This window comes from Argentina silus (assembly GCF_951799395.1).
Source record: "Argentina silus genome assembly, chromosome: 14".
In the NCBI taxonomy this organism is placed as follows: domain Eukaryota; kingdom Metazoa; phylum Chordata; class Actinopteri; order Argentiniformes; family Argentinidae; genus Argentina; species Argentina silus.
In genome coordinates, this window is record NC_139668.1 from 4,718,483 (window position 1) to 4,735,058 (window position 16,576).

Here is a 16,576-nt window from a genome sequence, read left to right on the forward strand (position 1 = left end):
TCCTCACCTTACAGTAAAGACAGCCAGAGTATTTGCAAATCAGTCTTATTTGAACATCAGGGAGTCACAAAAATCTGACTAAATTGATTGGACAAGAAGTACAACTTACTTTTGGTTGACGTCCATGTTTTTGCCTTGTGTAATGGGATTTAAATGGATACATACATACTGTATCAGCTTTATACGCCCCAAGATCACATGTGCAGATTATTTAATGGCTAACATTTCAGTTGCAGTAGTGCTGGCTGTACTTTACATTGCATATTACTGTTGAAAACATTTATCAATGTTTCATTGATTGCTGTTAGCAGCCTATGCATCATGATCTCATGTAACACCTTAATTTCCACTCGGGGATCAATAAAGTTGTCTATCTATCTATCTATCTATCAAACCAGTGGTTCGGCCTCTGTCTAAATTCACTCACTCTGAGTCATTCACAGACTGTGGTGGCCCACCAAACAGTGGAGGCTGGTGGAGGTAGAAATGGAATGAGGAAAAGTATCATATGCAAGTGTTTGATACCATTCCCTATTCCATTTCATGCATTACAATGACCTTGTCTTCCGATTTCTGCCTCTACCAGCCTCCCTTGCCAGCAAAGTGCAACTGTAGCAGCATTCATCTGTCTTTAATAAAGAGAAACATACAGCAAATGTTTTGACTGCATGATTCTTTTTGCGCCTACATTTTATTTGATCTTTTGTTTGTTTGTTTATCCACACTGCTACTGTGATTTATGATTGATTTATGACCACCCCTCCTGCACATACTGTTGTTATTTTTTAAATGTGTACAAACTGTCTTTCTATTTATGCAACTAAATTAAACTAAACTAAACTAATTCCATGTACCTATACTGCTTGCTCACATGCAATTGTGTTTTGTACTTTGTGTCTCATGTATTCAGGGAATCATTTGAAAAAGAGACCTGGGCCTCAACATGACACCCTTGTAGGAATGTCACCTTTGTGAAATAAGATGTCTTGCAGTTCCAAAAACGTTAATAGTATTGTACGGTACACCGAGTATACCGGGTAATGAAAGGCAGCTCAACTACAACTACATGTTTGAGAGACATACATTATATACAAGAGACCCCAAGGGTGTGGTGACCTGAAAGTGGGAGTGGTTAACAATAGCCTTCCTGTCCACCATTCGAGTGGCAGATAGCAGTTTCAAAGGTGTCGCTGAGGCCCCTTATTCATTGTTCCCATACGGTGACTAGACAGACCTATTTGATAGCATTAATATTGATCACATTTCCTTACACCCTATATAAATAAAGATTTTTTATCAGCACTTCAGCATTTCTGCTGAAGTGTTGATAACCATAGCAGGATGTTGTGTTCCAGTAAAGTGGTATGAGCTTCTGTGTTATGTTGTGACCTTGGGTGGGAAGTCTGTTTGGGTTCGCTAGGGATGCTTTTGTTGTTGTGTCACTGGATACGAGAAGGGACTGACCTATGTGTTTGACCATGCATAACCAAAGGCAAACACAAACTCCCATCATGTTCTGCACTCCCACCACCACCACCGAGAACAAATATTTCTGTCAGTGAATTACCGGTATAGGAGGACAGGCTCATTGTAATGCATGGAGTGGAATGAGGAATGGTATCAAATATGTCCTTATTCCATTTCAGCCTGTCCTCCGATTTCTACCTGCACTCCTCAGATAAGAAAGTGCAAGCTGGCTTAAGAAGTGAAGAACGCTGTACCTGGAACGGAAAAGCAAATGCTCTGACTCCCAGCTGTAGGCCACAGGGCACAGGACATTCTGTGATATGAACATCAATGGTGGGTCCACTCCGTATGTTACTCTGGTCCGTGGAATGTTCTTCCACCACTCAAACTTTCCTGTTTCTGCACACTCCCTTCTCTACTTGAGATAAGCCTGGCTTTAGGCTGACAACCACAGGAGCCGGGGTTTCTCTAGACTAAGCCGAACTAACAGGCCAACTTCACAGGTTGACAGGCCCAACTTCACGACCGACAGGCCAGCTTCCCGGACACAGATTAAGCCTGGTCTGAGACTAAATAAAAAATGTTCTTTAGGAAATCTCCATTTAAGATGCATTTTAATCTAGAATTACATTTTGACATTTTGACATTTTGACATTTTGACATTTACCAGATGCCTTTATCTAAAGCGACTTACAACAAGTACATTTGTCTAAAGTAAGTGAATCATCTATACATCAGTCATCATAAGAAAATCTATGTTAAGACCAGGGTCCATTGGCAGTCACAATGCTAGAAGAAGAAAGGATTACTTTTTTTTAAATGTTATTCTTTTTTTTTAGGCTTAATCTATGTCAGAGAAACTAGCTACACGTGTTTACGTCCAAATCCTCGTTTGTTTTATATGTTGTCGACTACACACTCCCCAAAGCTGAAGCAAAGGTGTTGATTTTACTGTTTGCTACTGTATCTTTTGGTGCTCATCAGTTAAACGGGTTTGTTTTCAATAGCTCTACTTGAATATGTTATGGTACTTTATGGTAAACACTCAATATAGCCGAGAGTATCGCATACATGACATTTGTATTCCTGTCAGATACACAAAACCCTGTAGAGGCATCTGTGGCTAATCTATCATACACCCAGTACTTGTTGTTATACTCCCTATTCCTGTTTCTACCACCCCCACCCCCCCACCCCCCCACCCCACCACCCCCCGCCTCAATAAATACAGGGTGATGGTTTGGACAAAAACAGCTCTGAAGGACTTTGAGGACAGCAACAGATTGAACCTTACAGAAGAGGACTTCAATTTTTTCCATATTTTCTATTTAGATTCTGACCACATCATGAAAGCAATCATGATTTCAGTTGGATCTGTGGCAGGTTTTTGGTTACTGGTGCTACTTGCTCTTCATGGTGCAACACTTGGAGGTAAATGTTGTCATGTATTTCGAAGAGTACTGTCTAAAATCTGTTATTTAATCAATGCAATAATATTTTGCTTTGTGTCCTCCCATTCACAGGTACCCAGAACTTAAACTCTCTCGGGGAGCCTGATGTTCCATTTCCCCCGGCATGTCCTAATGAGCAGAACCTTGCTGCCATATGTTACAATGGACTACGTCGCCCCCGGTATCTGCCTAGCTTCTTCCCCACCTCCGGTGTCAGTCACTGGCGTCGCCGTGGAGATGCCATCAATCGTATGGAGTCTTGGTACAGTGTGTGCTGCAGTGACGAAGTAGCACAGCAAAACAACCAGATCCTCTGCTGTGCTCAACAAGCTGTGAGTCCAGAGCGAGAGAGAGAGAGAGAGAGAGAGAGAGAGAGAGAATGTGTGTGTGCGCGTGTGTGTGCGTATTTTGATAAATGTACCACTTTTACTACAACGCTCCACAAAGTATGAAAACTACCTGTCCAAAATGTGTTTGGATTTCTTTTGATAATCTTACCTTACATTGAATTGTTAAGAATGTCTCACATATATCTTTTCCTGGCAGTGGCAGCAAGCGCTCTCTGAGTTCTGTACAGCGGAATTCTCCACAATGACCAGGGCATACAGCTGCTGTAGGAGGAACGACAGATGGGCTTGCTTTAAGAGCGAGGATCTGGTCATAAACCCTGATTATGAGCCCATCCCAGGCTACGAGGCCCCACCGGTGCCACTGGACCCAGGATTCACCTGGAACCCACAAACCTGCTAGACAGGTCAGAACACGCGGGTCAGGATTCAACCAACATTTAATTACAACTTGTTTAATCCATGAACAGGTGTATTCATAGTAAGATAAATACATGTCGGCCTAAAAGACAATGCACAGCATATACATTTTAGTTGTGCTCTTCAGGAGAGTTTATGACTGAGAATCACAAATTGAAACCATGCATTGTAATAGTGCATGAATATGCTTGGATACAATTGTTTATGAACTTGTGTATCTTCAGCATGTGTGCATATAGGGATGACTAATATATGAATGTAGGCTACTTCTTTTTATGTTTGCTACTTTATATACTCAACTAACTACTCAAACTCATCAAGTGTAACTGTGTTGTTTCCTTCTGTTCTGTAACACATTTTAGGTTTCATGAAGAGGACATGGCATGCTGCAGCACAGGGAATGTGTCGACTGCATCTCTTTCTAGCTAATACATTCTTTCAACCACTCACTTCATGCAACCTTTTCTTCACATTCACATTAGGTCAACATATCAATAAGACGTGATGACGATTATCTTCTCTTTTTTTTTTAAATAACCTGTGTAATATCCCCCAAAACGTTGTGGTTTAACTTTACATTCGTGCACTATGTATTTACATTTCTTTCCACTGAGTAAATAAAGATGTGATGTCAAGTAAACCCTTTTGCAACTTTTGTCCCAGTATTGTTCTTATGATTGCCTCTTTTATTTAGTTTATAATACACAATTGGAAAAAGATCATACGATCAACACAGTCATACACTACTGTCACCACATGTGTCGCTATTAGCCCACTTTAGAAACAGTTTGGCTCGCTGCCCCAGACATTCACTGGCCGTTGTCGCTCCTCATAGCTTTTTCCCGGTTGTGATGACAAACCAACCCTACACACAGCTGGCAGCAGTGCATGCATGATCGTCGGGACGGGGGCAGTGAGCGAGTTTCTAGATGCAGGGGCAACTCCTCTATCTGTGGGGAAACGGACAGACACAAGGAGGACAACACCCCAACAAAGCTGAGATGATGATGCCCAGCTAACAACTAACCCCATACTGGCCGGTTGTGTTGCTAACGTTTGCTAGCTAGCTAGCTGGCTACACTTTTTGGTAAGCAGACCTGACAAGTTGGTGAAAGCACAGTTTTTATAGCTAGCAGGCTAACTCGCTAGCTATTGTTAGCTATCTGTAAGCTATTTATCTTACTGCCAGCTTGCTAAAGTTTGCCAGTTAGATAGCTAAGGACATAAACGGATTGTACAATGATGGCGAGACACAGATGCTAGATTTACGAATTTTAAATAGCGTGTTGCTAGCTAACTTGTACAGCTAGCTAGCTAGCCAGCCAACTCCGTTGGCATTGCATTAATTTGCTGGTCAGCCAACGTGGCTGGCTTGCAAGTTGCAGGAATCAGGAGCTAGCTAGCTGTACTAGTAGATCTGTTTAGTACTGTAGCTAGTCAGTTGTGATTACTAAGAAACCACAACAATTAGCCAGTGTATGCTGTTATGTTGGCTAGTTAGGACACTTGATCATACTTTTTGTTTTGTTTGGTCAGGGACCCACTTGGTACACCCCAGCGTGTTCAGGCAGGCAGCAGAGAAGCAGCGTCTGTGGGGAGAGCTTACTTGTTTACAAGCCAACTTGTTTGGCTTGACAGCCAAAGTCTTGTTGAAGCTCATAGAATCATCGACCTGACAACAACAAATATACTCAGTCTATAAATTCCAGAAATGGCCACAGCTGGGACAGCGTGCTCAGGACCATCGAGTTCTGTTGGTAAGTGTAAACAAACATCAAAAAGGTTGTTTTATGTTTCCAGCCAGGTATGATTCCCTACAGGCCTTTAGTATCCATTCGATCAATAACTGCGTACACAGTGTATGTAGAATGTCACATGTCTTGTATGTAATCTCTAGTTTTGATAAATTGGCCTAGATTCTCAGGGATACTGTCTAGCCACTGACATCTTCCTACAGTGGCCTGCTTTTCCAGTGAGACGGCTTTTGCGGTCATGAGATGTTGTTACATCCACTACGATTTTCAGTGGTTTGGTTTGATAAAGTCTAGAACCAATTATCTAAGACTATCCATACACAAGTGAGGAAAAAAACAAAATGAATGTGATGGTACTGTCATTCACCCAGACCCCCCACTCCTCCCCCAGCACTAAACCAATAACGTTATTACCTCTTCTTCCTGAAAACCTTCTTGGTTTTACGATGCCAGGGTGTTCAGCCAGCCATACAACTCCTCCAGTAAGGCATGTATGTGTCACCACATAATGAAAAAGTACGAGCACTGATAATGGTAACTGATGTTTTGTATCACGGTACTATCGAAGTACCGGTGCACTGTGCAACACTAGCCTGTGATAGAACCCTCTGTTGGGCCTACTACACAACTCCTAGCGCTACTGGTGGATAGTGGAGGCCAGTGGAGGTAGAATTTGAAGGACGGGGGCTCACTGTATACTTGTATGCACGTGACAAATAAAGAATCTTGAATCTTGTAACGCATGATACCATTCCATGCATTACAATGAGCCGTCTACTGATTTCCATCCTCCACCAGCCTGATCTGGTGGATAGTCCTCCTCTCTTGTCAGGCTGCTGGTAGTGTAGCAGATGTGGATCAGCTCGCTAGTGTTGTCTATAGCGTCCTGCAGTAATGTTGACACTCCCTGGGGATCTGGAAGGCCACTGTCGCCCTTGGAGCCACAAGCTTAGGGTCTTAGTTTGCTTGGCAAGATGTTGAGCTGGTGAGAGGGAGACCCGACCTGTATCCACAGTGAACATAGCCTTCCTGTTAAACCCCCCCCAACCCCTGCCATCCCACCCCACAGAGCTGCACTTCTGGAGGAGACTATCTTCTCACAGAGGTACTTGGTGTGTGTTTGTGTGTGTTTGTGAAAGCACAGCTGCACTGCACTGCTCCCCACATTTGTGGTGTTTGTATGAAAACCCTCTACTTATTTTCAGTGTACACACACTCAGTTTGTCGGAAGGAGCGAACAAGGTAGACGCAGGTGTTGTTTGTGCATGCAGCCGGTGTTGGATTTGTGTTTTTGTTTGGCAAGACACTCCCTCAGAAAAACATCTGTTTTTTGAGTTATATAAATAGAGTTTGATTTGATATTCTCCTGGTTCCTATTGACAGGAAATCGTGTGTGTGTGTATTCATGTTAATAGTGTAGTTGACATGAACACTACTCAGGTGCTATCAGTTTATGGGCTGTTATGTTTTGTCTTGGAAACTGCATCACCTCTGTGTCCAGAGATTGGTCAGATATCGGCCTATAGATGTTTGTTATTTTACATAGAACTCACGAAATGTAAATTGTGTTCAGTATGTATAAATCAACCGCACATACACACACACACACACACACACTGCCTCAAAAGAATTATCTGCCTCAAAAGTTTAACCGTTTGCCCATTTCTTTCCTACTGAATACAACCATGGTTTAATCAGACTGTTTTGAATGTAGTCTTGAAGCCAAAACCCTGTGGTTTTTTTGGTTAATTTTGGGGGGTTTTGGGGGGGGTTTTACAGGCTCTAGTGGACCTCCCAAGATGGCTTCCTTAGAGGTGAGAAATAACATGTTTACAGTTTTTATGCATTCTTTTTCCACTCATTTTCTTGTGCCCTCATAAGAAGCAAGGCCCACATTCTAGTGGTAAGAAGTTCTATTCTGTTCCATTCTCTCTGTATGTCTCCCCTCCAATGACTCGCTTTCCTCTCTCAGGCTCTTGGTTTGTCTCAAACCATGAAGAAGACGATTGGCCACCGTGGGATCGACCCCACAGGGGAGACCACATACAAGAAGGTCAGAGCTTATAGGTTAACACACACACAGATAGATACAGACACACACACACACACAAAGAGCTCATGGGCTTCAAATTAGAACTGTGTTTTGTAGCACAGGGTTTTGTATTTTTGTATTGTGTGCCTTTTGCGTATCATATTGATATCACTACCTGACTCAAAGGCACACTCTTAACTCACTAACTGCCGAAGAATTCCGGAAAACACTCGAGTGCCAAGTGTTTTATGTGGTATTTTCCATTTATTCATTTTTGGTGAATGACGTCACCTTTGGCACGCCAGCAAGTTGACGGTTTGGGCGACTTTATTCACCCTCTGCTCTAAATGAGTTAAACAATCACATTTGTTGAGATTTCCACCCTGGGAAAGATGAATGAATTCGGTCCCTCGAGTCAGTTGTATTTGCGTAACTGCCAGTGGCATGTTTAGTCTTGTGGGGGTGTTTCTGCTGAGTACGGCGGTTTCTGAATGTCTCAGCCGTTTTCTATTGCCCTATTTTAACCCGTGGAGGCTGGTGGAGGTAGAAATCGGAGGACGGGCTCATTGTAATGCATGGAATCGAATGAGTTGTTTGATACCATTCCTCATTCTGTTCCATGCATTACAATGAGCCCGTCCTCCGATTCCTACCTCCACCAGCCTCCCCTGACAGGTCGTAGCCCTAGGATAAAGAGTGCCTGTGTATAGTTGTGTTGCTGATTAGAAAGCACTCTGTCAGGAATGTGCATGGTTGCTTTTCTCAGGCATGCATTTGAAAGTTAAATCAGTACTCCGCATTTGAAAGTTAAATCAGTACTCCACAGTTGATTTAGATATTTGCATAATATATAAATTATGGGAAAACTCACTCCTCCACCTCATTCTGCTCTCTCCCACCCCCCCCCTCTGCTCTCTCTGTCTCTCTCTCTCTCTCTCTCTCTCACCCTCTCTGTCCCCCACCCCCTCTCCTTCTCCCTATCTCCCTCCCTCTCTCCCACCCTCTCCAGACCACCTCCTCTGCCCTGAAAGGTGCCATCCAGCTGGGCATCACCCACACAGTGGGCAGCTTGAGCCAGAAGCCTGAGAGAGATGTACTCATGCAGGACTTTGAAGTGGTGGAGAGCATCTTCTTTCCAAGGTGTCTGTCTGTCTGTCTGTCTGCGCGTCTGTGTGTCTCTGTCTGTGTGTGTGTGTCTCTCTCTCTCTCCTTCTCTCCCCCCCCCTCTCTCTCTCTCTTACTCTTCTGTCTCGTTCTCTCCATCTCTCAGTGAAGGCAGTAACCTGACGCCAGGGCACCACTACACAGACTTCCGCTTCAAGACGTACGCTCCCATCGCCTTCCGCTACTTCAGGGAGATGTTCGGCATCCGGCCCGACGACTACCTGGTGGGTGTCCAGCTCCCTCGTCACCCGCCCTGCTGGGTCCGTGACTTGAGCAGAGGGAGAGTTTGTGCACATCCCCCAAAAAAACCCTCTACTGGATCTAAGTGACAATAGTCGAGAAATGACAGAGACCCGCGCAACGGTTCCTGCTCCTGAAATATGTAGTCATTGGGACAACGTTTTCCGCCCAAACCGGGTCTTAAAGTACACGTTTCGGGAGGAGGTACCAGTGAACGGATAACGCTGTCATTTGTCTCTTCGATGAGCACCAAGGATATAGAGTCCCGCTTCCGACGATCTACCAATCATTCGCGATGCCTCGCATATAGGATTTTATGAAGTCTACTCACGGTTACGCACAGGATGCATAGATCAATTGAATACACCACCTCCTCACTCATCCTGCTGGTCTCTCTGTCACTGAAAGAAGAATCAGGATGAGGGGAGCGTAGAGGGAAAGAGACGTGAGGAGAGGTAGATTATAGAGAGAGAGACGTGAGGAGAGGTAGAATACAGAGAGAGAGACGTGAGGAGAGGTAGTATATAGAGAGAGAGAAAGAAAGACGTGAGGAGAGATAAAATATATATAGAGAGAGAGACGTGAGGAGAGGGCGGATACAGAGAAAGTAGGACAGTGGAAAGTCTGTGGAGGAGGGAGATCAATAGGGAACATATTGATACTGACTGAAGTCAATGCATTTGAGCATATGTGTAATTATTGATCGCACTGGCATTTGAATTAGGCTCAAACTGGATGAGCATATGGCTTACTGTTTGTGTACCTGGCCTGCATGACTTACTGTATACTTACTGTACACGCCTGTACATTATCACTGTGTTTAATTCCTAACATGTCGTCCGAGCCGTTTAGTGACCATCATGCATCTCGTGAGTTTGTCAAAGAAGCTATTTTGCCGAGTGTTGTTGCTTTTGTGTCTGTCTTGCCTTGTGAGTGTTTGACGGAGGAGCCTGTGTTGGTTGCAGTACTCCCTGTGCAACGAGCCTCTGATTGAGCTGTCCAACTCTGGAGCCAGTGGCTCCGTCTTCTACGTATCCAGTGACGACGAGTTCATCATCAAGACTGTACAGCACAAAGAGGCAGAGTTCCTCCAGAAACTTCTGCCTGGCTACTTCATGGTAAGAGAGGGAGAGGGGGTGGTGGGTGGGTGGGTGGGTGTATGTGCTTGTGCGTATGCTTGTGCGTGTGCTTGTGTGGGTGTGTGACTCTTTATGGGAGATGTGCACGCACAAATGTGTTCCTTCCTTCTTACCTTTGAGTTACCAAGACGATGCGGGTGTCCTCGATGCCTTCATACTTATTTTCCATTTCCTGTTCTGCGCTTCCGAATCATACCTGAAGTGCCTTTTATTGATTCATACATGTTTCATGTTTACTCATCCCTTCCCTTCCCCCCTCCTCTCCTCTCCTCTCCTCTCCTCTCCTCTCCTCTCCCCTCCCCTCCTCTCCTCTCCCCTCCCCTCCTCTCCCCTCCTCTCTTCTCCTCACCAGAATCTCAACCAGAACAAGCGGACCTTGCTGCCCAAGTTCTACGGCCTGTACTGCATCCAGGCGGGGGGCAAGAACATCCGCATCGCCGTCATGAACAACCTGCTGCCCCGCGCCGTGCGCATGCACCTCAAATACGACCTGAAGGGCTCCACCTATAAGAGGCGAGCGTCGGCCAAGGAGCGGGACAAGGCCGTGCCCACCTACAAGGACCTGGACTTCAAAGAGGACCTGCCGGACGGGCTGCTGCTGGAGCTGGACAACTACAACGCTCTCAGCAAGACCATCCAGAGAGACTGTCTGGTGAGGAAGAGGAGGAGGAGGGGTGGGGGGGATGTTGCCGTGTGTGTGTGTGTAGTGTGTGATGTCGGCGTGTGTGTGCGTGATGTCAGCGTGTATGGGTAGGCGTGTGGGTGTGTGACCAGCGCAGACCCCTAACCCTAGGGTCCCCTCCAGCTGCATCAAGATCATGGACTATGACCACTTTACTCTGAGCCCCCTAACCCTTTCACCCCCTGCTCCCTCTCCCCCTCCAGCTGCTCCAGAGCTTTAAGATCATGGACTACAGCCTGCTGGTGGGGATCCACAACCTGGAGCGAGCGGCGGAGGAGGCTGCGGGGGCTGAAGGGGCTGCGGGGGCAGCAGACCAGCGGAGGCCACAGGGCCAGAAGTCCCTCTACTGCACCCCCATAGAGGCCATCCAAGGGGAAGCCAGGGGCAAGGGGGCGCTGGAGTCTGAGGACCAGTGAGTTAACGTCCATCTTCTCTCTTCCTCCTCCTGTGCGCGTGTGTGTGTGTGTGTGTGTGTGTGCACCTTTATTTTACCAGGTTAGTCTCATTGAGATTAACAATGTCTTTTACACAAGAGACCTGGCCAAAATAGCAGCACACAAAGTTTCAGACACATTTAGAGCTTGAAAACACCAGCACTGCAGTTTAAAACGTAGATTTACTCATTGAGCAGCAAGAAGGTCTGAGCTGCATCATGTGATCTGAGTTTGCTCCTCGTTCAACTTGCAGCATGGGAGGCATTCCAGCACGGAACTCCAAGGGAGAGAGGATGCTAGTCTTCATCGGCATCATCGACATTCTGCAATCCTACAGGTAACTACTGCTGTGTGTGTGTGTGTGTGTGTGTGTGTGTGTGTGTGTGTGTGTGTGTGTGTGTGTGTGTGTGTGTGTGTGTGTGTGTGTGTGTGTGTGTGTGTGTGTGTGTGTTGATTTCATGTAACCCAGGTCCTGTGTTTGTGTTCAGGTTAGTGAAGAAGCTGGAACACTCCTGGAAAGCCCTGGTCCACGATGGGGTAAGACATCAGAGACACTGTCTTGCTTGGTGTAATATCCTAATATCCTTCAAAATGTCCAAAAAAACTTTATTGACAACAAAAAAAATTTAGACTTAAGGGCAGACACACCATCCTAACATCCTGTGAGATAAGTGTGTGTGTGTGTGTGTGTGTGTGTTTTAATCGTCTCTCCCTCTTCTCCTTTAGGACACTGTCTCAGTGCACAGACCAGGCTTCTATGCAGACCGCTTCCAGAGGTTCATGTGCAATACAGTCTTCAGGAAGATTCTATGTAAGTGCTTGTGTGTTTGCGTTACGAACGTCCGACTCACATCTGCACATCTGTTGATGAATGTATTATTTTCATTCCCAAAATCTAATCATCTAATCATCATACTGGTCGCTCTTCAAGTTTTGAAGTTTCAGGTTTATTTGAGTTTAAAAGTGCATTTTACACAGGATAACAGCTTCATATTTGGTTAAACACGCACAAACACAAACAATACAACAATTGTAAAATATGTTGTATAAAACAAATAATGTTTCCACTACCCCCCCACCCCCCCCCCACCCACCCATAGTGAAGTCGTCCCCCTCTAAGAAGGGTCGTGTGGGGGCCCAGGGGGGCCTACGGAGGGCGAACACCACAGGCTCAGCACCCCCTCCACACTCCCAGCCCAGCAGCAGCCTCACCCTGGGATCCCTCCCCTCACACACCACAGAGACCACCGAGACCTCCGAGACAGAGGGAGACAGTGGTGAGAGGAGGGAGGATGCTAGGAGGGAGGATGCTGGGAGGGTGGGATGGTGGGGGAGAACAAGGAGGGAGGGAGGGATGGTGGGGGAGAACAAGGAGGGAGTGGGAGAGCTGGGAGGGAGGGAGGCAGGGGACGGAGGGAGGGAGGGATAGAGGGAGGTAGGGAGGTGAGGTTTTAGACAGGGGGGTGGGGGGGGGGGTGAGTCATGGTTGGAAATGTGGACTGGGGTGAAAAATAGTGTTGTTATGGGTGACGGTAACCTTATCAGTCAATGCAGTTGAAAGAACATGCCTTTTCAAAACAAAACAGAATGATTCATAGATGATGATGATGTTTTCCTGCCCTAAGGCGCGCAGTCAGGCCGCCCTGACCTTCTCCCAAAGACCTCCACGTGTGATGATGTCACCAGTAACTCTGCTGAAACAACTCTCTCCATCTCCTCGTTAGGAAGCTCTGAGCCTGCTCCCAAGTCTTCTCCCCCCCACAGGTAGGTGTGTGTGTGTGTTGTGTGTGTGTGTGTGTCTAGGTGTGCGCTGTCTCTTATCTGTGGTTCCATATCCTCATTGAATCATCCCCCCTTCTCTCTCTCTCCCTCTCCCTCCCTCTCTCTCTTTCTCTCTCTCAGGTCAGTGGGAGTGCAGGTGCACAAGCCAGCCATCACAGACCAGGACCCTAGTGCCCCCAAGAGGTGAGAAAGAGAAGTACATACGCACAAATCTGAGAACTTTTTTTAAGATTGATGTTTCTTTGGGGAGAAACATGAGGGGGAGGCCGGTGGAGGAAGAAATCAGAGGATAGGCTCATTGTAATGCATGGAAAGGAATTCCATTCACATCCCATGGCCGTCTCCCGATTTCTACCTCCACTGGAATACACACATTAGAATATTAACCAGGGCTGCCTCACATCCATTACACACAAAGCAGTGCATTCATAGCTCTTTGAATCTATTATGTGAAGTACATATACAAGATCCTTTGTTAACCACACAACTGAGGATGGTGTGGAATTAGTTTCCAGCGTGGTGGAGAGCTCTACATGCAGGACATTATACAACAGCAATGGGATGTCATGCTCTCTCAAACATCATACGGCATCATACCTCTGTTTCTCTCCTCCTCAGTGTTGAAGTCGGATCAATTGAAGAGTGTATCGGTGTCGGTGAAGACGTGATCTCACTAAACGACATAATGCCTCAGGCCAGCAGCTGTTATGTAAGCAGTTCAAGCTTCTCATTTGACTTTTTGATGATTTAAACAATGATTGTAATCTAATCAATCCCCTGTCTTTAACAGTGAAAGAAACTATCGTGAAAGTGGGAATGGACTCAAATTGGAGGAAGATAAGAGAAAGTCGAAATAGATGTCGGATGTGATGGGAGATGGGAAAGATGAAGTGTTTTTGAAGGCCTTGGTGATTCCGGGCCAAGGGAAGGATAGAGCGGCGGAGATAAAGGAGGGAAATGGAGAGAACGGATGGACTAAGAGACGTGGTTATCGGGAGATGCTACACAGCCCAGTTGCTGTTTTGGCAACTATACTTCCAAATTCCATTTATGTGCCCACTCTCGTTTGAACTTTCTAAACGCTACGCAGGCATGGGTAGGACATGAGAGCGCACAGGTGCCTTTGCTAGGGACACACTAAGCTGGCGGTGTACAAGTCAACTACACCCAAGCTGTGGTTATCATGGTATAATATGCAGTTCATCTCAGATGTCGCCCTCTGGAGGATATGTCGGGAACTGCACACCCCAGAACCAACTACCAAGGAGACTCCTCGTAGGAAATTCCATACTTGAGGCATTGAATGATAGGTGTTAGAATGTAACAGAAAGTATTTGCCTTATGCAAGAATAATAGGCAGACCAAACAAGCCTTGAGAACAACGGTAACCAAACAGCAGCAGTGAGGTGAACCCAGACTGTTCCTGCTTCAGGTGATCTGTTCATCTGTGAATGTGATTGCTGGAGATCTTCCATATTAAGCTTGCCTGTACTATCACACACACACACACTGCTATATGATATATACTACTACGTGGTGCTATGATGATACAATGCCACTACGTTGGGTTCGTATGTATTTTTGTGAACTCAACTAACCTTAACTACGTTTTTTTTCATTGACGTTTGTTATTTTGCCCCCCCCCCCCCCCCCCCCCCCCCATTTCTCCATGAGCTCACTGTGAATATTGTATAGCACGTATAATGCTGGAAGGACTAGAATGTACTGTGTTTGGTAAACCCATTAAAACAGTATTTTAGGGCAGGGAGCCAGCAGTTGCTAGTGTATTGTTGGAGCTAGCCTGGTATACGACAGGTTTAGCCAGAAAGTGAGTTTGGAAACAGACAATACCACTGTAAAACAACTAGACTAGAGGATTTACTGTTGGTTAATAGCAATGGTACATTGGTACATCAATGAGCAACAGTACAGTACATGGGACAACCAAACTGGTGTCCTTTTGTTTTATTGGCTGAGGGACTAGCGGTGTGTAGGCTAGGCATAGAGATATATCACTAGAGAAGGCACCGGCTATCTCCTCTCTAGTGTTATAACTCTATGGAGGAGTCACACCTGTACCTAGAAGACAGTGGGGAGAGTGTGACCAAAGAACCAACATTCACAAGAGTAATGTTGATGGCTGTGAAGCTTCATGAAGAGCATAAAACAGCCTCCTCCTCTTTATTGAATTGAATCACACAAGTCCTCTCGTTGCCATTTTTTTTTTTTTAGCAAATGGCTAAAAGTTGTTTGATGTGGCCCGACAGGAGACGCCACAGTTAGACCCAATGTGTCCTTGTACCCTAGAATCATGAGGTATGAGGTTTGGGTCGCTGAACCGAACACGCCATGCAACACTCCTCAAACAGATATGCAGTGATTTAACAATAACGTATATTGTTGTATTACTATGGAAGTATTGAAGGACACAAACAGTGTCCATCTCATGCTTGATAGTGATGATGTATAAGCACACACACAACATACACCTGGTTGGCTCAGATTCTGACCCTGTTCTGTCTCAGGTAGATTATGGAGCCAGACCAGTGAACTTAATTGCAGTGATATGACCGTTTACTATGCAATGCAACTATGTTTAAGTTGTACCATGCACATAAGCTTCTATGGAATGGGCAAAGTGGTCCTATTTTAGTAATTGAACCATTCACTTTTTTCCTCTACAGCCAGGCCTTAAAAGGACCTTTATTGTCATCTACGACACCTTTAAGTGTCTTGACTCAGTCTGTAATGAATATTTAGAATGAACAGTCCGCACAAGCAAGGTTAGGCCAACTCAAATACGTTCAGCAAAGGGTATAGTGGTTTAATTAATGCATGTTGAATTATTATTATTATTATTCATTATGTTCCATATCAGACTGCCAGACAATGCATTGATTGTCCCAATATTGGAATGAGAGAGATTGAGTAGTGCATTACATTATATAAACCTCAGAAGCAACTATGACACAGAGCTTATGAACCAAGTTTGTAAATAGTTATATTTATTAGGCCTTTCTTATCTTTATTTATTCTGTCTCTGGCCTAGAGTACCTTCTCTAGAAATGTATTTGTACCACAGGGATTATATGCAAAACTGATGGGGTAGATTGCATTTCTCTTAATAAAACTATAACTAACATTCAACTTCAAGCTTTTCCTCAGTTTTCTCCATGTTTTTTTTTTTTCATACAGATTGTTTTATCTGTAATATATTCCTTTTTTTTTTTTTTTTTTTTTTTTTATCCAACTTCAGTTCAGTTCTGGTATGATTGCTTTTCCTGTTCATGTGTATGGAACTGTAAATCTGTATATAGGAATCACAGAAATGCCTTTCATATGGTGTCAACGCCTGTGTTTCTTTCTACAGTGTGTTCTTGGGGGGGCTGACATATATTTTCATAATGTATTCCTTCCTGATTTCATTAAAGAGAAAGAACAAACAAAAATGCTGTGGTTTGTGTGATAAGTAAATGTATAGGCTAGATTTTTATTATTTTATTGATTTTTGTTTTTAGCAAGATGCTGTTTATATTATTCAAAACATATGTATGATATATTTGCAATGTCCACGTGTTATTAAATAGATTTGAGAAAACTTAAAATTTACTAGAATTTACAGAAGTAAAGGTACTCCAAATCAGTCATGAGATTTCGGAAGGCA

General features: G+C 44.7%; 1 protein-coding gene and 1 long non-coding RNA gene across 2 annotated transcripts; one reads left to right on the top strand and one right to left on the bottom strand.

Moving 5' to 3' along the window:
• The first annotated feature begins 4,543 nt into the window (after nucleotides 1-4,543).
• On the top strand, nucleotides 4,544-14,381 carry LOC310815613 (phosphatidylinositol 4-phosphate 5-kinase type-1 alpha-like). The gene is made up of 17 exons (XM_083685461.1): nucleotides 4,544-4,772; nucleotides 5,222-5,442; nucleotides 7,219-7,253; nucleotides 7,412-7,492; nucleotides 8,481-8,611; nucleotides 8,742-8,859; nucleotides 9,841-9,993; nucleotides 10,367-10,666; nucleotides 10,900-11,108; nucleotides 11,384-11,467; nucleotides 11,619-11,667; nucleotides 11,857-11,941; nucleotides 12,231-12,407; nucleotides 12,756-12,894; nucleotides 13,033-13,095; nucleotides 13,531-13,621; nucleotides 13,703-14,381. Exons 2-17 carry the CDS (start codon nucleotides 5,397-5,399, stop codon nucleotides 13,703-13,705), a joined length of 1,764 nt encoding a protein of 587 aa, XP_083541587.1. The 5' UTR covers nucleotides 4,544-4,772; nucleotides 5,222-5,396; the 3' UTR covers nucleotides 13,706-14,381.
• Nucleotides 14,382-14,536: 155 nt separating this feature from the next.
• LOC310815616 lies at nucleotides 14,537-16,297 on the bottom strand. The gene is made up of 2 exons (XR_014554628.1): nucleotides 15,635-16,297; nucleotides 14,537-15,602 (listed from the first exon to the last, which is right to left on the bottom strand). It is a non-coding gene; the product is annotated as an uncharacterized lncRNA (long non-coding RNA).
• Between the last annotated feature and the right edge of the window lie 279 nt (nucleotides 16,298-16,576).

What these genes read in the sequence shown, in the direction of transcription:
- LOC310815613 (XM_083685461.1), top strand. Translation starts at nt 5,397, where the DNA reads ATGGCCACAGCTGGGACAGCGTGCTCAGGACCATCGAGTTCTGTTG. An exon ending in CCATCCAGAGAGACTGTCTG is followed by an intron (nt 10,667 to 10,899) that starts GTGAGGAAGAGG and finishes CTCCCCCTCCAG; the next exon opens with CTGCTCCAGAGCTTTAAGAT. An exon ending in GCGCTGGAGTCTGAGGACCA is followed by an intron (nt 11,109 to 11,383) that starts GTGAGTTAACGT and finishes TTCAACTTGCAG; the next exon opens with CATGGGAGGCATTCCAGCAC.